Source organism: Centroberyx gerrardi, chromosome 13 (genome assembly GCF_048128805.1).
Source record: "Centroberyx gerrardi isolate f3 chromosome 13, fCenGer3.hap1.cur.20231027, whole genome shotgun sequence".
In the NCBI taxonomy this organism is placed as follows: Eukaryota; Metazoa; Chordata; class Actinopteri; order Beryciformes; family Berycidae; genus Centroberyx; species Centroberyx gerrardi.
Window position 1 is genome coordinate 28,907,433 of NC_136009.1, and position 25,453 is coordinate 28,932,885.

The following is a 25,453-nucleotide window of genomic DNA, read 5'->3' on the forward strand; positions in this document are numbered from 1 at the left end:
CCCCAGCTGGTCCAGGGATTCAAACCAGCAACCCTTCTGGTCACAAGCTGCTCCTCTAGCCTCTAGACCGCCACCACCCGCAGTACGAAGACGTAGCAACATGTTTGAGCCGCCGATGCCAAGTGGAAGGTGAATATGTGTGTGTCAATACGTCGGCGTGAAGCGGCGGCGGACGGACGATCGATACCTGTGTCCGCCAACGGAACGAAATACATCATCCGTGTAATTTTACCGGCTGAGAAGAACACACTGTACCGACCAGACAGCATCGTCCCGCTGCAGGGGGGGGGGACAGGAGGAGGAGGAGGCCGAGCGGGGAGAGACGCCGTCCTGTTAGCGGTGCGGTCACAGGTTCGATCCCCACAGCGACCGTGTGTCGCGCTGAAGCGTCCTGAAGCGAGGCACCGAGCGCCACCTACAGAAACTCAACCGCAGCAACAGGAAAGCCAAGCTCCGCCCACACTGTTTGATTGACAGGTGATCTGTGGGAAGTGCAGTGCAGAAACACCACAGTGAGGCTGAGCAACAAAGATGGAGATGAAATAAAAAATTGATCTCAGAGATTACCACTTTAAACAAAAATGTTAATGTCAGATTCATGCTAATACATCCTGTAGTTCTGTGTGATTAATTTCCCCAAAGTTTTATCATCTCAAAACAGTTCAGTCTCTTCAGTCTGCGAAGTTTTCAGCTATTCTTTATTATCTTGTTCATCTTTCCATGGCTTTTTTAATGTTGCAGTATATCAAACCACTAATCCAGTAATTACCAGCCATTAAAAAGTATCATGCATTTTAAAGGGAAAGCCGTTAATGAGGCGATCTCATTTATTATGAACTGAGTGTCTTTTACTCAAACAAATGTTTTTCAGCTCCACCGACTTGCGCCAGAATTGCTAATAAATGCTGATTTGTTCTTTTAATATTTCAAAAAAAACTAAACTACGGCTGCAAGAGCTTCAACAAGATGGTTCAAGTTGTTAAGCAGCCTGGAATATTATCACCAGCTTCCTATTTTATATATGAACGTCTTGTATTTTTACCATCTAACTCATTCACTATCATCTCTTAAATTACTTCTTCTTAAAACTCACTTTTATGCACTTGCTTTAATGTCATGTTTTTGAGTGGTGTTTTTGTATTATTATATATATTTAAATATTCCTTGTCTTAATGTATTTTTGTACAGCACTTTGTAAACTCTGGTTTTAGGTTTAGCCTGAGCTTAGGTAAAGTTGGTGAAATTTTTTTTTTTTTTTTACTTTTCTAGGGAAACTCAACTGATCACCAGGCTCTTTTTCAGCGCTGCCTTGCTTCACATTCATACACTTCCACATATTCACACCTGGGCCTAAGTGCCTTGCTCTAAGGCACCTGGGCAGTATAGTTGTCCAGGGAGAGGGGGGCGTTCCTCCTTCACCTCCCCCCTCCCCCCTCCCAGGTCTCCCAGTGGATCCAGGACTCCGACCGGCGATCTTCCCTCCACCTCCTCTCTACCTCCCCTCCCCTCCCCTCCTCTCCCACTGCCCCCAGTCCCCTGCTATCCATCACTTTGAGAGCATTTCTAATTTGGTTCAGTAGTGCAGCTGTCTAACATGCAACAGCCGCAGGATTCATGAGCTCAGGACAGGAGACAGATTCACCCCAAGAGGAAGATAAAGCCTGGATTCATGTGACCTGTAGCTCTGATCCGACATAAAGCATCACAGGTGCAGGTTTCCTCTGTTCGCTGCTCCTGCACAGAAATATCACGATCCTTCAGCCTGATTTCCCTCTGAAGCACCAAGTCCTCATGGCCTCATGTTCAGAAGTGATGTGTTTGTTGGCATAAAGTATGCAACAAAAGTTTTTACACTCCAACCTGCAGCAGAACCAGAACTGGGCCCAGAACAGACAAGGACCAGGAACCAGAAATAAATCACCACCAAGCATCGCTGCCACATAAAATCACACAAGAAACACTGGAACTGGGACTTGAACACCTACGGAAGAGGACGAGGGTCACGTGTGAAAAATGTATTTGAGTTCTGAAATAAACGCCAGAATTCAGAGATTCTGACTTTATTCTTACAATTTTGACTCTATTGTCAGAATCCTGAGATTAATCTCAGAACTAAAACAAATTTTTCACGTGACCCTCATCCTCTTCCGTAAACATCCAGAACTCGTCAACACCATAAAAAAAGCTCTGTGACTCTGAGCGGTCTGTTGGTTGCTGTTTTCTTCATGTCGCCGCTCATTAAAGGTTTTTTACATTGTTGTATCTGCAGACGGAGAGCTGTGCTTTTTCTTTGGGGATTTCATGCCTTTACTTCCTCAAATGTATCTGACGTGGCGGCAAGGAATATCGCTAGTAGGCTTGGGCCAGTATTCAATATTATTGAATATTGCGATATTTTGTGAAAATCACGATATTTTCAGCGAGATCGGATATCGCCCCCAGATCCAAGCAGCGCTCCTTTCTTATTCTTTATCTAGGAACTCAAAGAGCTAGATGACAGAGCTTTATCTTCACCCTGTACGATTCTCATCCATCTGTGGACCAAGAGGAGAATCTATGATTCCCGTCTGCCTTATATATCAGATTATTATTAAATATCAGATCAAGAGTAGAATTAGGAAGGACAGGGGATCAGAAAATTAAAGTCGAGATAAAACGGCATTTCGAGAGTATGTAACTTCCGTATCGTGACGTATTTCCGAGTGAAACAGGAAAGACAGGCGGGATGTAACGTTGGGAGGAATTTGATTTGAACGTTGAAAAGTGGGCGTGTCATAACACCCGAAGACACACCGAAGTACCGTGCTGTTGCTAGCTAGCTAACTAATGAATCTTAGCTCTGTGCGCTAAAAGTTGAAGACTGATTGATGGGTGGATGTCATGATATTATTGGTTGAAATTGGTTGGTTCATGCTTACGTAAGCACACGGCATATTTTGTTTTACAGGAAGAAAACATGATTGAATTTTGATATAAGAATACAAAGAAATTGATTTTTTGTATTTTTTTTGGCATATATTGTTAAATAGGTGCACAATATGACCAGGGATGTGATCTAAAAGGGTTAAAAAGGCATTTTTCATTTCATCTCGACTTTAAAGAATAACATATGGGTTCACTCACAATATGCATCTAAAAGTGAGAGTATTTGTTGTGTTCTTTTATCTTTCTATTTCACTTGATTTGAACTGCACTAGTTTACTTTTTAAGTCTTTTATCTTGTGGATCTCTTGTCTGTACTTTTGCACTTTTTAATTGTACATGTTTTACCTTTACTGTATTTTTTATTACTCTGTAAAGCACTTTGAATTGCCTCAGTGTATGAAATGTGCTATACAAATAAAGCTGCCTTGCCTTGCCTATTCTCTTTCCAAAACCCGTCAACACCTTGTTAGTCCGAGAGTCACATTCAGGCTGTTCTCCATGAAAAAGCCTCAAACACAAGGTCAACACTGCTGCTGAAACCAAAAATCCTCCTCTGGTAACTGACTGCTTGCACACACCGCTTTCCAAACTCAACAGCCGAGCATTTTGTCAATTTTGATTATGAAAATAAATGACCCTCTCTTTGCAAGCGGCTGCATACGAGCTGCCTCTTCTTCTTTGGTTTTTTTAGGCAATTTACAGACGCACACCTCAGAGACTGTAAATCATGTCTCATGTCATCAGGCGGCGGTAGCTGGCCAGGCTCCAGATGAGAAATGCATATATTTCTGGGAAGAAAGAGTGTGTATTTGTTAAAGCTTTTTCTTCATTTGGTTTCACGTTGCATCTGAGCGTCTCTGTGTTTTGCCGGGGAACGGTTCTGCTGAGCTCGCATCCGAGTTTCACCGCACAAGGTTAAAGGAAACAGATCGCTGCAGACTGAGGCAGGAGCAGGATCATGAACCGGTTTTTAAAAAAAGCAAGTTGTATGTGTTTGCACTGGAATGGCCTGTGTAAAGGTTTTCTGAACATGGATGCTGATTTTCAGTCCTGTGCAGCTTCACATTCATATAATTTCCACATATTCATACTGGGAGCCGCCCAGTTCAACCAGTCTTCACCTGCAGCGACTCTCTTTGTTTATGTTGTTACTGTTCTGTGTTGCTGTCACCAGTTTCTGCTCCCTACAGTATTTTACTATCCTTCTAGCTATGAGAAATAATACTGGCATCATAAACGCATCATGAACTCTCATTTTGTTCATCATCGACCCTTGAACCTTTTCAATGATTCCTAAAATTAATTCGGGGCACAATTTATAAAGAAAAAACTAGTTTTGCACACCTAAAAGTATTTGAGTGGCAGGTGTGTAGGACAGGTAGATACTGAGAGAATCCGGCACACTGTCTACATGCTTTAATATACTTAAATACAACGTTTCGGTAAATAAGATCTTAATCAGGCAAACATGGGTTAAAGCAATATTCCACTTAGTTTTAACATGGGGGTTATTATGAAAAGCAGAATATAATCTCCTCACCAAGATCAGATGCAGCTGGACCAGTTTGTAGCGTTCAGATTTTTTCTTCCCATTCATTTGAATGGAAACTGACATTGAACACGTTGGTGAACAGATTCAACAACAGATCTGCTGCTGTGATTTCCAGTTTTAAAACATAATCTCACCAAATAACATTTTTATTGATAGAAGAGAACACAGCGGAGGGATACCATGTAGGAGAGATAGTTCCTGTTTGGGAGACCGGATCTACTTTTATTTTTTATCTTTCAGTGTAAACCAAGAACAGAAATGCAAAATGAAGACGGACCAGTTGCTGCTTTATCGTCTTAAAAGCAGGATCTGTAGTTGAATCTGTTCACCAACGTGTTCAATGTCAGTTTTCAGGAGATTTTCGTGGCTCATTCAAACTCTACAAGCTGCATCTGATCTTGGTGAGTAGTCTAGATTCTGGTTTTCATGGCAGTCCGGTGCTGCATAACCCCCCCATGTTAAAACTAAGTGGAATATTGCTTTAAGGTTATGTTTGCCAAAAAGTTAGTGGTGAAATCAAAGTGTTGAAGTGTTTAGTGTGGCTCAGAGAGGAAGTGACCCGTGGATGTGGAGACTGGAAGGTTTTTGTCAGAGTTCCAGCTGCTGAATAATTGATGTTTTTACAGGCGTTGTGTTTTATCTGCATGATGTGGCGGCCATGTTTTATTCATCCTTCATCCAGCTTTCATAACACAAGGTTAGAAGATACAAAGAGGAGTCTGGAGTTTACTACTGTGGTAATGAACAAATTAGAAAAAAAAAAAAAAAGGTTTACGGTATTGTGGTTGCAGTGAAACACCTTTTCTTTTTTTTAAGTCTTCATTCAGCCAGCAAGGGTTTTTATTTCTCAGCATCGTTTTACTCTGCTGACCACTGAGCAGCTCTACTGGAGATTCCCAATAGATATATATAATTTTTTTTATACTTTATTTTTATTATTTTAACAGGGTTATAAACAAAAATCAGTAACGTGAGATAAAAATAATATAAATAAATAAATAGAAATTTAAGAGGGCTGTAGGTTGCCAGGAATTACATTTTCTTTTTCCATTTTTTAAATAGAACCCAATAGGAATATTATAGAGATTTCTCAATATTATAGTAATACCATAACAAAATACCCTAAAGTATGATAAGCTCACTATAAACTTTTGAGAACCACAGACAAACTATAAGATATTAAGGGATGTGATTCTTTAATAGTATGGAAATAATAAAATGATTATTCAATATTATAGGAATACTTTATAATTATTCAATAGGACAGCTAGAAAATGCTGTAGTTCAGTGGTTCTCAACCTGGGGGTCGGGACCCCCCAGAGGGTCGCAAGATCATTTTGGGGGGGGTTGCGAGCGAGATTATTTATGGAATAAGAAAAAAAATGTACTTCTATGTATACAAATTCATGATCATGTCTATTTTTTTATGGGGTTTTTTCTCAAATTTTTGCTGTTGACATGTAAAATACTGAATAGTTTTCAGCCTCAAGGCGTCGCTTTGTTTTCACGAGTCACAAGACAGAAAGGTTGAGATCAGCTGCAGCTGACTGGGAGACTCTGCAGAGAGAGACCAGATCAGGGGTTCAAACCTGTGACTCTCCCTCCAGGCTCCGGCTCCTCCGGCCGCTCCGCCCCGCTCCCACCGCCGAGGTTTAACTCCATCGATCGGACGCCAGCTGATATGTCATACATGGATTTCTGACAAAAAAACTCTGGCGGCCCTCAGACCTCGAAGAAACAGATTTGGTTTCACCGAAACGGCAAGACGAGCAGAAAAAAAATCCCTGTGGTCAGCACTTCATTTTAGAGAAACGTCTTCGGACCTCCAGGTTCCCGTTACAGGCGGGCGGGGCGCGGCCCTGCGGAGCGCCGCCCGGCCCTGCGCTGCGTCTGATTGGACGAAACTCAGCACTTCTCATCTGGTGAACGCTAAGAGAAACCCCGGCACACGACACGAGACCTGCTGCTGCTACTGCGTGTCATTAGCTGAAGGTTTCACCTATAGAAGCTTTATTGCCGTTGTCATGTGGAAACCTCCTAACTAAAACCTGTTAACTAAAACCTCCTAACTAAAACCTCCTAACTAAAACCTGCATTCAAAAGTTTACTTCAGTAAAAGTCTAGAAGTATCAGCAGTAAAATGTAGTGAAGTATGAAAAGTAAAAGTCGTCATTCTGTCAGAGAGTTAAATTATTGAAGCATGAACCTGTCAGAAGTATTTTAATGTTGTCGGTCTAACTGCTCCAGATACTGTTGGAGTTTAAACTCTAACAATGCAACATATTTTATGAGCTTATCGTATGTTTTGAGTATAAAACCTTATTCTGCAAAGTAACTAGTAACTCCAGCCGGCAGATAAATGTAGAGGAGGAAAAAGAACAAGATTTCCCTCTGAGATGTAGAGGAGGAAAAGGAGAAAGTCTCACAGGATGGAAATACTCAAGTAAAGTGCCAGAACCTCAAAACTGAATTTAAGTACACACAGTCACAGTCTGCTGACACTTGATACGTATCAAAGTTAGTAATGGGCTTAAAAACAGCATGTAAGTAACTGTGATGACTGCGCTTGCAAATATTAATGATCAAATATCAGCAATCATTTGGTTTGGCAGTTCAGAAGATCGGCCCAGACAGGAATCGGCGTTGTCAAGCGAAAATCGATTTCCAAAGGTTTCCAAAGTGAAGGAATCCCCCGTCCTGTGTGGGACTTCCACCAAAAGTGTTTGTCAAAATTTCAAGTCAAAATTCAGTCAAAGTTTTCTTTTGAATCATATTTAAAAAAGCCCTTTTTAAGGTTTGCTTTTAGCTTTTAGTTCGGGTCAGGGTTAGGATTTAGGTTTAGGATTCCCACCGAGGATCTGATGCATGGCAGTAGCCAAGTTCACTGTCTATCTTGTCTCCAGACTTATCAAGCTTATTTTAGGAACTTTTTAGTGAAATCACCTCACTGCACTGGCAGATAATTTTACCGGTTCCAACAAATTTTTCCCAGGAGAATGTAACTTGTTTCAGGACATTTTCTTGGTAAAAGTGAAATTGTCTTGGAGAAAGTTTCTTGTTTCCAGATTTTCTTCATTGTTTTATGATGATTTCTTGAAAGAAGAAGTCATATTGGCATGAATCAAGTGAAATTTACTGAAACCAGCAGATTATCTGCCAGAGCAGTGAGAGAATTTGACTAAAAATATCATGAAATAAGCTGATAGGTCTGGAGACAAGAGAAAATCACTGGACAGCTTTCCAAAAAGGCTTTTTTGCAGTGAGACGCTTTTGAAACACATCTGCTCAGGTGTCAGGTGCGTCTCCTCTAAACTCTGCGGCTGCTGTTTTGGGTGCAGTGCGTTTTAAGGCGATGAACCTGCGGCTGCTCCGTTCTCCAGCAGAACGTCAGGAACCTTCATCCTCCTCTTCCTCTTCTTCAGCAGCAGGCAGACACATCGCTAACTTTCTCTGCTCCGTTTTATCCGTGAAACTGCTCGTGCCCTTTGACCTCTCGCTCTCTCTGTTCCCAGCGACGCTCACAGCTGCGCTCTGCGTTCTAAAAACAGCATCGTATCTGACCGCAGCCTCACGAAACCTTTTCAAATAAACACTGTCACTTCAACAATGTGTGGTTGTCAATCTGAAAATAAAACTAGTTTGATAGATGAAATATATGAATAGATACGGAGGAGGATTCGGGCCATTGTAGGTGAAGTTTTTTTCTTTACCACAGCCGGGGGTGGGGGGAGGGGGGGCGGTAATATTCTGAGAAAAAACTCTCAGAAAAAGATTTGTGAGATTAACCTCAGAAATTTGCAAGAAAAAAACTCAAATTTCTCAGATTAAAGTCAGAAATTTGCAAGAAAAAAACTCAGAAATTCCTCAGATTAAAGTCAGAAATTTGCAAGAAAAAAACTCAGAAATTCCTCAGATTAAAGTCAGAAATTTGCAAGAAAAAAACTCAAAATTTTTTCAGATTAAAGTCAGAAATTTGTGAGAAAAAAACTCAGAAATTTGTGAGAAAAACCTCAGAAATTTGCAAGAAAAAAACTCAGAAATTTCTCAGATTAAAGTCAGAAAATTGTGAGGAAAAACCTCAGAAATTTGCAAGAAAAAAACTTTGCGTTTCCTTTTCTTGCAAATTTATTTCTCAAAAATTTCTGAGTTTATTTTTCTCGGTAATTTCTTTTTTCTCAGAATATTACCCCCCCCTCCCCCCCCCCCCAGCTGCAGTAAAAAAAAAAAAAAAAAAAGTTCACCTACAATGGCCCTAATACTCTTCCATAAACAGAAGATATTTTGGAGATACAAGGTTTTCCCCCGACAGCAGGGAATAAAACCCAGAACCTCATCAGATTGACTGCCACCAATCTACATTTTGCTTTGTCCTGTTTACATAATCTAATTTCGCCAAAGACCTCGGTACGTCTTCATCATGTGAGGAGACGATGTTCTGTGAAGCCGGCCGGTCTGATAGAAGGTGAAGGCATTATTATTGCGTTAACCTTTATGAGACGAATACAGAAGCCCGCGGGCCGGCCGGTGATCTCCCCTCTGGAGGCGTCGGTGTCTCCGGGCCGTCATGAATCAGGCTCTTCACGTGAAAAATGACTCCGGCTGTCCGGCGCTGAAGGATGGAAGCGCTGCTGAATTGACACTCAAGAGTTCAGGAGATCCAGCGATTCAGCATAAATGCTAAAATAAACCTATCAATCTCACAGATCGGCATAAATCACCATGTGACCTCAGAGGGGCTGCAGGTGCCGGGACCGAACATACATGCGGTGACACGGGTGGGTGGTTTCATTCAAAGCGCCCTACAGAGCCATGAGTGCATGTATTTTTAGCGTGGGTGCACCTAGAGCTGAGTGATATGGTATATATTAGGATTTTTTTCAATATCGATATATATATCACAATGGGGCTCACGTATGCAAAACCACGTTAAAGGGATAGTTCACCCAAAAATGTAAATTCGGTCATTATCTACTCATCTTCATGCCAGCACAAAACCGGATGAGTCTTCTGACGCCATGCGATCGCTCTGTGAGTGGGAAAAAAACGAAATTTGATCAATTATTTAATGCAAATCGAGTCTTCCTCCGTTGTATTCAGCTTCCGCGTTCCCAAATGCGATCGCATGGCGTCAGAAGACTTGGATTATGCTGCAGCTGTATGGAGACATTTACGGACATTTATGGACATTTATGGACATTTTCTGCCCTTTTTGAAGCCTAAAGGACTGGACTCCATTTACTTGCAACTGTTTGGAAGAAAACTTCTCCGGCAGCGAGCCTGGAGAACTGCTGGTGAGCTGTATGAAGAAAAAAACACTCATCTGATTTTGTACTGGCATGAGGATGAAGAGATAATGACCGAATTTTAATATTTGGGTGAAATATCCCTTTAAATAATCAAATTGATGTTCATCTCATTGAAGCTCATGGTAATGTCAGGTGTGATGTCAAACAAAACTGAAATTTTAAAATAATATTCCCACCATACTTCAATTTATCAGTTTTTAAATAAAGTTTGCTTGTTATCATCAGTTCAGACAGCAGAATAGTGTGTCATGATTTCCCAAAATCATCAGTTTTAATGACTAGATCATCTATATTTTAGTGAAACTGAATGACAAACCCCATAGTTCAAATATAATTTCCAAATACAGATCTGTATGAGCTTTGTCTTGAGAGCCTCTCCCCTCCCTCAAACCAGTGCAAAAGCACATTACAGCACAACGCTATTGATTTTATAATTACCTTTTACTTCCTCTATCGCACAGACAGAGCGCTTTAAAGGACTCAGCCAGGAGAGGTCAGGTGAAAAGGTCGCTCGGCAAGCAGCTTTTACGATGTATCCTGTGAAAATATATTTACAATTTCACTTCAACACCGCTTGGAGCGAGACTGTAGATCCTGTTGATCGATTGCTTTGATTAAAACAGTAAAAACATGCTTGCGACTGGAAAGTTTGAATTCCTGGACGGAGTGGGAAGATCTAGGAGGGTAAAGTGAGGGAGCAGCACCCTCTCTTCCACTGAGAATCATCACCCAGGTGCCTTTAAGCAAGGCACTGAACCCTCAACCCTTAAACCAGTGAAGCTGCTTAGCGGCCGACAGCAGAAGACTTTGGTTGTACTGGGTGTGAATATGTGGAACGGCATTAATGTGAAGCCAGATGGATCTGAAAAAGCAACAAAACCATTCCCAGGATAAATAATCTGAGATATTGAGATTGGGGCGTTGAGGTAGAGGTCCAGAGAACTGTGTGTTAGTTAATAAAGTGTAAATCTGTATCAAGCAGCTAGAAACAGAGAGCTAGCTGAGTCAGCTTGTTGTGGTGTGGCTGTAGATCCATTCAGTAACGTTCTCAGTAAAAGTGAATAGTGTGATAAGGTGGATTTGGTTACTGTGACACAGTAAACTGTCTTGTCTTTAGCCCTAGTCTCTACTCCAAAACACTCTGAGTTGTAGCTTGAGAAGAGTCAGCTCAGTTAACCTGAACAAACTGTTAGCTAGCTAACTAGCCGGCAAACACACCGATGTTAATGTGAACATGCTAACGCTAGCCGCTACTAGATACGTTAGCTAGTGTGCTAATCAGATGTGTTAACAACAAGACAGTGATGTTAGCTGACCAGATGCTATGGTTAGCTAGCTAACAAGCTGACATTATCTAAACACTAAATCAATCAGATGGATCAGTGATGAAATGATCAGTTCAGTCAGAAATTAACCGTCTGTTCAATTCTGTTGAGACGGACAGAAACACAGTCAGCTGTTCACAGAGCTGAAGACTTCCAATATGGCCGCCAGAGGGGGGGGGGTTACATCACCTGCAAATCTATTAGATAGTTTACAGACCTTTACAGAGCCTGTATCGCTCAGTCATATATATAGGCACAATGTTTTTCTGTGTGCAATGGCATAAGCAATATTCAAGCAAAATGCAGAGTGTCACTGCGCTCTCCATCGCTGCACAGCAACATTACGCTGCTCACGCTGAAAGGTTTCCACTCTAGCTAACCCTCCTGCACTCGCAGCGTGCTGCTCAGCGTCAGCCGCCCATCAGCTCTGCATCTGTCCTTGGCTCCGGCACGGGACGTCCGGGCCAGCGGAGGGCCACAGAGGAGACTGAGAGGAGGGGACTGTGAGGCGAATGGTTAAATGATTCATCCCAGAGAGAGAGAGAGAGAGAGAGAGAGAGAGAGAGAGAGAGAGAGAGAGAGAGAGAGAGAGAGAGAGAGAGAGAGAGAGAGAGAGAGAGAGGGAGGGAGTAAGGGAGTGAAAACAGAGGGTCCAGGAAGAAAATACAGCAAGCACCATTCAGAAAACAAATCTGTGCCTCCTTCCTGGACAATCTTTTCTTTATTTTTTATCCCGTTTTACCCATAACCCCTTCAAGTGTCCCTTTGTGTCTATATTCTGCGATTCCCCCAATAAAAATTCAATTTCAATTAATTGCTGACGAACCACAGCATGAGATCCAATCTTCATAAGATGATTTCTGCGCTCTGCGTGTCGCCCTGCGGAGCGGCGATACGGCGTTAATTAAGCCGGGCGGTCGCTACTTCACATTTAAAGCCAGGAGGATTCTCAGGTTTTAATGTAATTTGTTGGAACAGCGCAACACACACTGATACTGAGACCAAGCCGGGAGATAACGTCCCATCAGCCTCAGAGGGAGACCGACACCTAGAGAGCAAGGCCGGTGGTAGCTATGGGCAGGGCTGGGCTCGGTCCACACAAACGTGCGTCTTGCCCACCCAATCAAAAGTTAAGAAATGTTTTTTTGTTGTTCAGCCAATGGAAAAATAGCACAGAAAATACCAGTACCGTTTCTAACTTCTGATTGGCTGAGCAGCCTACAGGATTTTCAGGTTGCTGTTGGATGTACCTAACAAAGTGGAAAAAAAAGAGAGAAAAAAAAGTTTTATAAAATGTTCTGATTTTGTCCTGTTGGATTTTATATATATATACGTATATATACCGTATATAGTTACACTGAAGTTTGAGTATAGGCTTGAGTTAGTTGATTTAGTTGTTTTCTTTGTCACTTTTCAGTTTGAGTTTGAATACTACTAGAGAGACTACCTTCTAGTTTTGTAAATATTGGCTATGGTGAGAAGTCTCACTGGATTAGGTTTTAATTTTATTTGAGAACTAAACTCATCCAATGAAAATAAATGTAATGGAGTTGATTATGTTAAAATCTGGATTTTTTTATTTTAGGGTAAATCAATCTGCCCTCCACTGACTCAAATCATAGGGTAGCAGCAATCTTTATAAATTAGAATAGAATAAAATAGAATAGAATACTACTTTATTAATCCCCATGGGGAAATTAATCTTCTGCATTTAACCCATCCAAACAGCCCACACACAAACACACAGCCATAAGCTGGAGAGGTTGCAAGCTGTCATTTTGCCAGATTTTTGTGCCATCTGGCCAGGGATTCGAACCGGCAACCTTCGGACTACTAGTCTGCTTCTCTAACCTCTGGGCTACCTACCGCCCAAGTTGGCCACCTATTATTTCTACCAGCCCACCCTAATACAGCAGGCTGAAACCGGCCCTGCTAGAGAGCGTCCCTCCTATTTATCAAGCAGACAGTTTTGCTCCTGTCCCAATGGAGCACACGCTTTAGAGGTCAAGGGTCGTGTAAACAAGCCTTCCCCCTACAATATATTTGTAGTTTGGATCACAGACGCTTATACTGAAGTGGAAATGTACGCTAGCATGATCTACAGGGAAATTACCACCAGCTACCAGTCAAATGCTGGTGAATTTTGGCTGTTGCTTCTCTACAGCTAACACAGCCATTTGGAGCTCTTGTTCTAAAAATCGAGTTGGTTGGTAAAACAGTGACAGAAACGCTGAAATTTTAAAGCGGCACTATAACAATAATCGACGAGGCAGCGATGGAGCCGAGACAGATAAGAGACAGAAAACTGACTGGAGAGACAGCAGGTGGATCATGTTTTTGTGACTTTGGCTGTAATCACATAGAAAACAGCAAAATCTGACTTTTAATTATTTGCGGCCCGGTTCAGATCTTCCCCTGCTGTTTAAACAGGAAGGAACAACATGCCATCTGACAGCATAGTCACTCTACACTGGATGCTGTTTATGAAAACATAAATGCCTTAAAAATCATTAAATAAATAGAATTTGAATAGAAGTAAACCTGAAAAACCATTAAATAATTTGCAGTTTGAGAATGGATACCAGGCTGTGTCCTTGCTTTATGCTTTTCCAAGCCATTAATCTGCAAAAAAAAAAAAACTTGCCTCATTGGAGTCAAGGGTACTTAGAAAAATGAAGCAAAGGCACTCATCTATTGTGTGTAAAAGTTAAAAATACCCCTGATGAAGGCACATATGCTGAAACATGCAGGGGAGCCGTAGGAAAGATAAAGGCTTTTACAACAAGAAGAGAATCCTGTTCAAAAAGGATTTCAAATGGAAACTGACAAGAAACTACTGAACACAAATAATTTGTGACTTAAAATGGAAATATACCGGATAAAATGTAGGCAGGGAGTCAGGCCGGTAAACACATTTGCAAATGAAAGTGAATATTTCATGTGCACTGATGTTGTAAAGAGCACTGTGAGTTTACTGAGTAACGACGGTTCAAAAGGGCGAGAGAAAAGAAACCTCAGAAACCTTTTCAGGAGTTGGAGACGTAAGAACAGAAGAAGAACGGGAAAGACGAAGCTGTAATGTGTCTCGAGCTCAGACTGTCTGACCCAGGTAGAGAGGAGAAGTCAATGTGCCATATTCAAAACTAGTGGGACCATCTGCTGTCATGGCAACAGACAGAAATCAATGAGGCAGCGATGGAGCCGAGACAGATAAGAAACAGAAAGCTGACTGGAGAGACAGCAGGTGGATCATGTTTTTGTGACTTTGGCTGTAATCACATAGAAAACAGCAAAATCTGACTTTTAATTCAAATCTTCTCCTGGCTGTTTAAACAGGAAGGAACAATCTGATTTTTCCCTGTTTAAACACCCAGGAGAAGATCAGATGTATGAGTACGACTGTGAAGAAGAAGGAGGAGGGTGAAGGATCCCCAAAACAGCAAGGTACTCGAAAAATAAGGGTTTTTGTTTGAAGCAAAAAGGACACAATAGGACATCAAAATGCATACAAGTACATACACGCTTTAGGTAATGGTGATGGGACGATCTGCTTATCTCACGATACGAGTCGATACTTGATCTGTGGTTCAGGATCAATACAACCAGGATCCGATGTGATCAATAAAAGTTCAGCGACAACAAAGTCTGACTGTGAAGAATTCTGTTTATTTCTAAGCCACAAATCTTTCTAGCGATGCCATTGGCTGCTAGAATGTAAACAACAATTTAAAAACGTCATTACAAAGTGACAATAATATAATTTGGATGGAGAGCTTGTGAAACTGTGATGGTCAAGAGTCTCATTAGTGATTACTACAGCAGAATAACATGGAGCTGATATCACCATTCATGTTCCTGACAGCAGAATAACATGGAGCTGATATCACCATTCATTTTTCTGACCCACGATACGTATCACATTTTTGTATTACGATATATTGAATTTTGATATATCATCCCATCCTTATAAGGCAACACGTGTCACACACAATTTGTTCCCTCGATTTCGTTAAACTCTGCAGTTTAGGAAAAAATGCAACTTAAAAGGTACCCTTTAGGTATTGCAGATAGGCCTAGTAAGAATTTGGTATGCTAATATCCATTGTCTGTTTACACTGAATAGGCAAATCCCCCAAATATTGCAACATATTTAGCCACTTAACCTTCAGGCCATGTAAACACAACCAGGTGCTGCAACACACCCAGGACAGCGGCACATTTAAACATAATCACCAATATGTGCACTGACTCTTTATAAGCTCGTGAAGAGCGCATGTATTATATATCTAGAGCACTATATCACTATTTCGAGGGCACGTTTTGGCAATTTGTGGGCACGTGAAGAGGAAATCGAGGGAACGAATTGTATCTCGTGTGCACGAAAAAAGAAAACGAGAGCTCGAATCGCATATCGTGCGCACGTTACAGTAAATCGTGGCCACAACATAAATTATTTTTCTCCCAATGGCCACTCCCGGGCTCCGTATGAATGAAATATCTACAAATAAAAAAACATTTGTGTTAGCTAACTTACCTCTGTCTTTGACAATGCCGGCTCTGCCCATCACGTCCATGGATTGGCCCGCCTCCTCTCTTTTTTGATTGGTCGCCTGATTGAACCAATTATAACAGTTTCTGCCCTGAGAAGAATGTTTCAATAAGCGCAGCTCCGCCTCTAAAACTCTGTGTTGAGTCCACAGAACTTGGATGGATAGAACGGTCCGGACGTCCCACTCAAATCAACCATTCAATCAGTCTTGTAACATTACAGAGCTAACCCACTCACACTGTGGCAGCCGGTGTGACACTCTCTTCCACAACAACTTCCGTTGTCACCATATAAACTAACCATAGACGCTATTTTCTGGTGTACTAGCCAAAAAACAGTGGAAAGGCCGTTCTATCCTAAGCTTCACTCAGTGTGACCTCTCGTTCCCTGTTGTAAGAGCTATTCTAAAAGAAAAGATGTTTTGATATATACAGTAGTTAGTGATTTGTATATTTGAAATAAAGAAAATAGTGTTAATTGAAGCTCTAGTGATACTGAATAGTTGATCTGTGCTATAGTCATATTTGTTGATTATTGTACATTAGATTTCCCTATAGTTTCTTATGTATAATACATTCCATTTAGTTGAAATGCTCCTTTACGTTTACCTCGACGTCCCTGTCAGACTCAGTTGGAGTGAGAAAGTCCAGAGAGCAACACAAATAATATAAATCTTGTTAGTCTGTCACCGCTTATTTTTCACTAAATGTTCTAAATGGAGTTGCTGCTCTCTTGAGATTTAATCACATCAGACTCCTCAAAGTAGCTGCACATTTTGAAACCCTGAAGGAGTGAAGGCTACGCTGGAGGAACGTGGACAGACGGAAACAGATTAGCCATCTGGGTGCGACTCCCTGAGATGAAACTCAAAGAGACTGATTTAGACAAAATCTGCAAACCGCAAACATCCGTGAATCTTTTAATCTGTCAGTAGTCAACAGAGCAGGAATTTCCCAGCCAATAGAAACAAAATCCAAGGAATATGTCTGTAGATTCATGTCAGTCATGCAGGTCGGAGTCAGAATGATGAAGCCTCTCAGATGAGCGGTGAAACGTTTTCAACTCTTCATTTTAACTCCAGTGGATTTTGTTTTTAAAACCCAAGGAAGTCAAATTTTTAAAAATAATTTTCTCTTTATTGCATTTGTCTCTATATCCCATTCCAGGGTTTCCCTTAGCAAAACCCCATCCCTCTAACCCTCTAACCCTTATCACTGTCACTCCACTGACCCAAATGTTCACCTTTTTAAATCTTAACGCACATCTCCAATAAAATAGACAAAACAGTTTCATACATTAAAACAGAAAATGTCAGAACCAACACATAAAAACACACTTATTTCCTTCGGACTCGTTTAAAAGGATAATTGCGGTTATTTTCAACCTGGGCCTTGTTTTGCTAGGTTTTGCCATCATGACGATTGATTGTGTTCAATATTTCTTCATTTACTTGAATAATTGAATAATTATCTCATAATTATCCCACCTGCAGGTCGTCTGCAGCGTTCAGTTCATGTCAGAAGAAGTTGAAGAACTGGATTTTGTTGCTTCAGCTTGAAAGTATGGAATGCCATTTCCAAATCGTTGACAGGTGAAAAGCTTGTAACTCCAGTTTAGATGATTTTCCTGTTTTAATTTAAATTGAAGGATTACATTCTCCTCTGTGGGGTTGAGAAAACCCTTTAAAACCCAAAAGATAAACTGAGAAACTCGTGGTGGTCAAGCTGGAAACAAGGCTGTTTTTCTTCATTCCTGAACAGCTGACATTTTGGAGAGACAAGCGACATGAAAACATTCTTTATGTGTTTCACTTATGGGAACGCCCACATCCAAAATCATTTTGTATTTATGAATTTAAAGTCCCCATGAAATGAACTCCCATCACTTTCACCTCCTGGAAAACAGGGTATCTTTAATGGTGACATCACGCTGCACCAGGAGGCGGAAATAAAACCTCCAACCAAAACATCACAGATTTTTGAACAGTCCCGCCCCCTCCACCCCTCCCGTCAAATCAAACTGCCTTTCTCTCCCTGACTGATCTCACATTGGTTTAGACTTTTGAATGATCCCTCAGTGCGTTACGTCCCGCCCCAACATCCTGTTTCAACAGGAAACACATCAAATCAAGGAAGTAAAGATGCCGTTTCATGGGGTCTTTAAAATCAACCATAAACAGACTACAGCAGATATTTCTCTCTTCTCGTTAAGCCTGGCTTCATTAGGGCAGCGGGGGGTTCAGTGCCTTGCTCAAGGGCAACGTGACGGCAGCTGTTTAGGGAGGGAGGAGCGTTACTTACTCTCCTCCCCCAGCCTCATATTATGAACCAGTCCAGGGATTCAAACACAAACCTGCTTCTCTAACCTCTATAGGCCACCGCTATGCTGCTCCGCGTCAGGATCTGATGCGCTACCCATAAATCAAAGCGTCAGGGAGGGGCCTATGGGGATGCTCGTCGCCGTGGAAACAATCACTCATAATCGTCCGTGTGTGGAATAATGAGACCTTGGAGCGCGGCGACGTGAAGCGGGTTCAAACGGTTTGACAGGACGTCCCGACTGCAGAGGAACAGGAGGAGAGAGGAAACATGCATCAGCAGGCATCAAGGGGTCGTTCAGCTGTACGGAAGCCCACTGAGGACATACACATTCATACAATTCATTTACACAAGTTCATTTTCTTTGTTTTCTCTAGATATTATTTATTTTTTATGTCATTATCTCGAGATGACACATTTTGTTTTCCCAATATAACAAGAAAATTATCTTGAGATCTTGGGAAAACAAAAGTTCCCTCGTTATCACGGGAAAACGGTGTAGATAAAATTTATGAATATATTGAATACTCAATATATAGTCAACTGTCACACTGAAAGAGAGAACGAGGTTACAGCCAATCAGAAGCAGGACTCAGGCCTCAAGACGTGATGCTGGTGACGGCGTTCGCCTCAGAGAGCCACTGAGCCGTTACACCAAACTGACATAATGAACCCAGAGTGACAATTAATACAGTTAATGAATTGTTAAATATCACTAATTAAGCATTTTTTAGCTGACCGCTGACCACCTTCTACTGTCGGCTTGTGTCGCTCAGACCTGGGTAGTAAAGTAATACCTGAAAATAATTCTGGTTCTTTGTTTCAGTCTACTTAGGCCTTTAGAAACCTTTTCAAAACTCCACTGGGTAAACTGGTTTTATTGAGTCCTAAAATTGTAAGTTTCTTAAAATACTTTAAGTGAAACAAATCTGCCAGTGGTTTGATAATTTCACTTGTTTCTGCTGCAACTTGTTTGAAGAATTTAGCAGAATCAAGAGTCATTTTCTTGACAGCAGTGCAGTGATCTGACTTATTCTGACTGGTTTCAACAGACTGACACTCACTTCTAGAAAACTCCTGAAACAAGTGAAGCTGCATTGGAGTAAAGTGGAGTTATCTCTCCTCACTGCAGAATGTTTCTCTTGGTTTAACAAAAATAAGATTTGAAGGCTGATTATGAGACTAAATGACTCGTTAAGATGGAGGTTATTTGCAGTACCAGAGCTACAGTACTCCAGGTCCAGTACTAGACAGTATTACAGTACTACTAGTTGAAAAACCACATCTGTGTTTATACACATTGTTCCAATCCAACACCAGAACCTCTGTCGCATCCCGCAGTCTCTCCCAATCTTTCCTGTCTCTCTCTATTTTCACCCTCCCAAAAAAGAATCTTAACCAAAAAAAAAACACGAATCTTAGATGTGTAAAAAAAAGAATAAATCCTCATTTCAAATCTGAATATGTAAATACGGACTCACAGACAAAGGTTAGACTACATAAACAATTTCTGGACAAGCTTTTTCCCCCATACAAGAAACGACTGTAAAACATGAAAGTGCTGGATGGAACAAGCTGCCTCGCACAAATATAGAACAGTGGGATGAGAAGAGAATAGCGGAGCTGTCAAGAGGAAAAATGGTCCGGTGCCAGAGCGTTCTCTGAAGAGGAGGGGGCGGGCGGCGGTGGGGCGGGGGAGGGGGGGGCGGTGGTCGAGCCGTGACCTCCGGGCTTCTGGATCCAGGACTCAGAGGGAGGTGAGGAGCGAGGAGGAGACTTTCACTGGAGTTTCAAGGAGAAGACGAACGGGTTTCCGTCCTGCGTGCGTCCTCTGGGCACAGAAAACATCTGCCATCAAAGTCTGGCAGAATATCGGCTTTTGTACCTTTGGGGAGGAGCATCACAAAGAGGAAGAAAACAACAACAACAACAAAAAAAAAACACAACAGGGCAAAGTACAGTGGGTTTCAAAGCACAACAGGGCCACAGGCAAAGCAGATAAAACTCCAGTTTGATCGTTTTTGTTTTTTTTTTGCTTCCTGCAATGTTTATCAGACAAAAATGCATCTGCAAAATGTATTAAGGGAAAGAACATTTATTTTCTCTCAGATGTCTATGTATTTTTTAAATTCATCAGTGGGATTTTAAGAGGTTTCAAGGGCCCACAGGTCTTGAAACTCACTAAACACATAAATGACTGGATCCTTTCAAGTAAAGTAAGAAGAAAAAGAAAAACATCAATATTGTAGTTACAAGTTTGTTTTCTGCAGCAGTGGCACTAAGCTTCCACAAATCTTAAGAGAAGTCCTTTCTAGTTGTGGAAAAAGAATTTAAGCGTCAGCACCCTCGATCCATAATGGGTGAGGATTAACAGAGTTCATCCACACTTTCCATTTCTGAGATCCACACTTTTTCAAAAAATTTCTTTTGAAATTAGGGTTTCAAATTGAATTTTAATTGGAGTTCAAGATATTCTTCACAGCAACAAACACAACAATATTTGAAAAGATATTGGGTCTACAAATAATTTTAATGTGCAGGAATACACATATCGGGACTGAACATTCATTGAGAGACTCATAATAGTGTGAAAAGTCTCTATAGATATTTAATGTCTGGGTTAATCTGAGGGTTAATGTTAGAAGGGGGGTTAGGTTTAGGCTAAGGTTAGGTTTGGGTTACATAGTCTGTAGAGAAGCAGCAAATAGGCAACTGACATTTTGTTGAACATCTACTTTTTGTCACCTGATAGCTGAGTATCAACACTGGACTGTCCAAATAAAGTGTTACCTGACTTTCAAGCTTCCCATCGACCGCAACGATGGATGCAACTGTTCTCCAAGCTTCGTTTCTGAGACTTTTATTCCTTTTATTCCAAATAAAAGTTGGAGAGAACTGGGAAGTTTTGAATGGCTGGAATCAACTTCTTGCCAATTTTGCATTTGCCAGGCAGAACTATTGATCATGAAACCAAATCACATCGGTAGGGAAACAAGGAATCACGCAAATCTGATTGTTGCTGTTGATGGCCGATGACCGCAACGCTTCTCAGCCGACAAGCTTGTTGAGCGTCCAAACATCGGCCGAGGAAATGGACTTCCGGTGACTTATTGATCGTGAACGCTCAGTTAGACTCCTCAAATCTAGTTCTCTGCTTTGGGGGACGACTGGATGTTTCATATGAGCGGGGGAACATCAGGATCGTCCACGAACCCTTCAGAGAAGCGGGTGTGATCTGTGGCGGCGGGCGGCGGCGGCGGCGTTTCCAGCGGACCTGAACGCTCCTTGGCGTTGTGGCGAGGGACGATGTTGGCCAGGTCGACGGCGGTCAGCATGCTGGGGTCGACCTCCAGCCTCTCAGGGCCGGGACCGTTCCTGCAGAGTGGGAATGTCGGTAAATAAAATAAGTCAAGACGAATTGACACCCGATTTCCCTCCAATGAATTTAAAAGAACTGCATGCAAGTATTCCCCACGAGGATCATTAAGGTTTCATCTAATCAACACTTTAAGATCGTCAAAGTGAGTGAGAGGTGAAGCTGAAAAGGATTAACACTATCTGAATGAGAATCACTTTAAGTACAATAAATTCAGAATTATTTGTCTTTATGATGTTGGTGCAGAGACATGCTGACGTCTTAGAAAGTTTCAAGATTTAACGGCATCCTACAAGGACAACAGGACTTCATACTGTATATGGTGCAAAGGGACAGAGTAAGACATGCAATGAACCCTAGACTATAAATATTACTGCACATATTTGCATTCAACGTTAGGTGTTCCATAACAAAGTCACAAACCTATATTGGTTTCCTATACCGCTTTCAAAGTGGCTGTGAAATGATAAATTACCGCGTGTCATACATGTTTCATATCTTGGAAGGACATAAATTGTCTTTGGGTTCCCTCTGGAAGCCGGACGCACGGTCATGAATATCTGATGAAAGCACACTGCAAAAGATGCAGATCTTAACATGTAATTTTATTTCATATTCAAGATTTCACAAAATCAGTGAAAACTTGCCACAGTGATGAGACGATTTGTCTTGGTTTAATACAGTACAACTTGTTTCAGGTACTTTCTTTATCCTGCTTCAGACTCCTGAATCTCGTTCCTCCACTTTTCAGATTTTGCAGAGCGATTCAGAGTCTGGTGTTTCCCTCCAACGGCTTGTTCTCACTCAGAGAAACAATCGAGCCAATCAGAGCCTTTGTGGGTGGGACTAAAGTTTGAACCATTTTTCATCTGTGTTTCAGCAGACTAGATTTGTTGAAATCACCTCCTTAACCAACAGATTGTCTTTGCAGAGACGATATTTTTGTCAAAATGGACGATATTCTTGGTGCAGTTGGTAAATGTCTGCTAACCACGGACGTAGAGGCTGACTGGATGCGTCCGTCACTAGTGATTGGTTCGGGGAGAATCAAACGGCTAGCGAGGAGGAAATCTCAGATGAATAATGGAGTGGAACCAGATGGACATTCAGTCTGAATATAATATAGTATTTTCTTCAAAAGAGAGGCTTATGGATGTTCTGGTGGCTCACTTGGCTAAAGCGTGTACCATGTAGCTGCAGTGTCGTGGGTTCAAATCCTGTTTAGGATCTTTATCAAGCGTCTTCCTCTGCTGCTGACTGACCAATGAAGCAGAAATGGTCAATAACTTATCTCGTTATCTATGGCTACGTTTACAAGCACACCAATAATCCAATTATGATGCGATTAAGTCAGTAATGCGAGTATTGTGGAGCCATGTAAACACCATACTCTGATTATGTTAATACGATTATGCTCATAGTCGGAGTAACCATAATCACAGTAAGATATGTGGAGTACTGTGGTTTTAATCGCATTATAAAGGCATGGATACACCTTCAGCGCATTTCTTCCAGTCTGACCAAGATGTATTTGTGCTTTCCAAAACACTCCCAGAAGTGTCAAGAGGACGGCATTTTGCAGCTGGAACAGGCCGATAAAAATGGCAGCAACAGATATGAAATGGGAGAGCAGCAGAGTGTCGCTTGTTGTGGAGAATCTGCTGAAGGGACAACAGAAGTGTAAAGTGGAGGGATGGATTTAGAAACTACCCATTCTGCAAATAATGGAATAACCACAAGTAGTAAATGGGGTTGAAAGGAATTGCCGAGTCATGTAAACATCTTAATCAGAGTAACGCCTTATTGGCCTTCATCACATTATTAGTATGCATGTAAACAAAGTCTATTCTTTACTTCAAAGCATAGCCGTTAGTTATTTCAAGAAAAATAAGATGTTAAGACGTAAAATGAGATGAAATCACTTAAAACGGACATTTTTTGCAGCCCAGAGTTGAGTTCAGTGTGACCCGTTCCTGGATAGAAGAACATCCATAAATTCATCTCCGGCGGGACGATGTTCCATTACAGCAGACGATCAGTTACCATTAAACCAAATTGATCCACTCCTCTGAACCCATCGCTTCCATCCCGCTAAAATGAGGTCATACCATTCGCCAATTAATCAATTAATATCACTTCAACTGCAGGCCCCCCCGGCCGCAAAATGAGATGAGTTGTGCGGCAAATGATTTTAAAGAGATCTCCGGGGATTCCTCTGTTCATGGGATGTGTGTGTCGATTGGAATAATGTGAAGTCAAACGGTTATGATATGTGACAGCGTGGGAGTCCAAGGTTACATAAATGTTGGTTATATGTGGGATTCACTCACCGCTAAGAACTGCATTGACATTTTACATTTTGGGCATTTAGCTGGTGGTCTTATCCAGAGAGACTTAGAGTGACAACAGTAACTACATGTAGATGATGGACAGCAATAATCTGACCACTGGCCTTATTTTAAATAAGACAATATTCCCATTGATCTGTCTCCATGTGTTGCTTATAGAACTCTTCCATTCATATTCCTGTTTCCATCTGCGGAGCAAAGTCCCATCAGCAGGACAGAGGAGGATCACCGGAGACTCGGACAGGTTCAGACTTTACTGAAAACTTCATGATCTCCGTTTCCCTCTAAATCCTGAGCATGCTCAGTTTCAGCCTCTCCTTCTGTTTCCTGCTGTCGGTCTCTTTCTCCTCTGAAACCAGTTCAGCCTCTGGAAGGCAGAGGAGCGTCAGGCGGTCGGATCGCCGCTCCGATCCTCCGATAGAGAGTCCTGGTTGGATTCAGGTGTTTGAAAGTCTGAAATGTCTTCAGTCATGAGACTGAAATCAGAATACTGCACATGCCTTAATGAGATTCTGCTTACTCCACTATGACCTTCAGGTTAAGGTGATCAGAAAATGCTGTTTACATGGCTTTTTATTCAGACTATTGTCTTAATCAGATTCACAACGGATAATTGCTGTCCATGGAAACGTGACTAGTGAAATAAGCTTAATTTCCACTAGCTAACAAGTAACCATGGGAAAGAGCCACAGCAGATGGAACAAATACTCCTGTGACCCGATGTGATAATATATGACAGAGCTGAGTAAAGAGAGAAGAGCCGGGCAGACGAGCAAGAAAAGTTTTGAAATGACTAAATAAATCGACTGAATTATTTCGGGGTATTTGAAAAGTATCTTCATTTCAGGTTAAATGCTGACCTAACAAATTAAATGTAGCCCTAATTAAATAAGCCAAACAGAGTAATTATCCGGAGCGTGAGCCAGCCTCACAAGGCTACGCTCCAAGCTCCAAGCTCTTTGCTGGAGAAAGGAAATCATTTGCATTTGAATGAGCAAACACTCAGTAAACAGAAGTGCGGAGAAGCCATTTTTATATTTACTTAAAGAAGTATCCGGCTCTCCTGAGTGGAATATGCTTCACTACCAGGATCACAAGCGGATTTGTCTTCATAACATTGATGCAAACACATATCAACAACATATAGTTCTGTAGAGTGTTTCACAGTACATACTACAGCTGAACAATTAATGGAAAATTAAAAAAAAACAAAATCGCAATATGAACTTCTGCAATTTCCAAATCTCAGACTAATTAATTCAGAGATAGTTTGGTCCAAACTGGATTTGTGAACAAGGAGTTTTAGAGGTGCAGGTAATCTTTGGTCCATGACTCAAAACGGGTCAACCAATCATTTAAACCCGGGTGTATGTGACATCATTTACACCAGGAAGTAGACTTGAATTCTAAATCAGCTTGATTCTGTTGACATCTGCTTTTCAAAGAGTTTTTCAGATTTCCACAATGCTGAAAGTTATTATAATTTGGGGAACTTTACATTAGCAGCTCCATTGTTAAATTGTACCTTAAAATTGAGAAATGCAATTCTCACTGCACTGGACCTTTAAAGGTAACTGTTTGAATTTTGAAGGCTTCATTACCCAGAAATCCTATGCGATGATATTAGTAAACTAAATGTATTCTTCTTTGTGTGTGTGTGTGTGTGTGGTGGTGGTGGTGGTGGTGGTGGGGGGGGGGCTGCAGTCTGTCATTCAGTTCCCCTGCAGATTGCCCTGGTGTTGCCCAGCACTCTC

At 41.4% G+C, this 25,453-nt stretch overlaps 2 protein-coding genes across 2 annotated transcripts in view; both read right to left on the reverse strand.

Moving 5' to 3' along the window:
• Nucleotides 1-25,453, reverse strand: part of ift57 (intraflagellar transport 57 homolog (Chlamydomonas)) — a 248,494-nt gene that overhangs the window by 126,238 nt on the left and 96,803 nt on the right. The gene's annotated exons all lie outside the window — the stretch shown is intronic.
• The window catches only part of dnaaf11 (dynein axonemal assembly factor 11), a 37,458-nt gene continuing 33,156 nt past the window's right edge, over nucleotides 21,152-25,453 (reverse strand). The window contains exon 12 of the mRNA XM_078287559.1: nucleotides 21,152-21,350. Within this exon, the coding sequence (XP_078143685.1) occupies nucleotides 21,152-21,350 (199 nt within the window). The remainder of the gene's footprint in view (nucleotides 21,351-25,453) is intronic.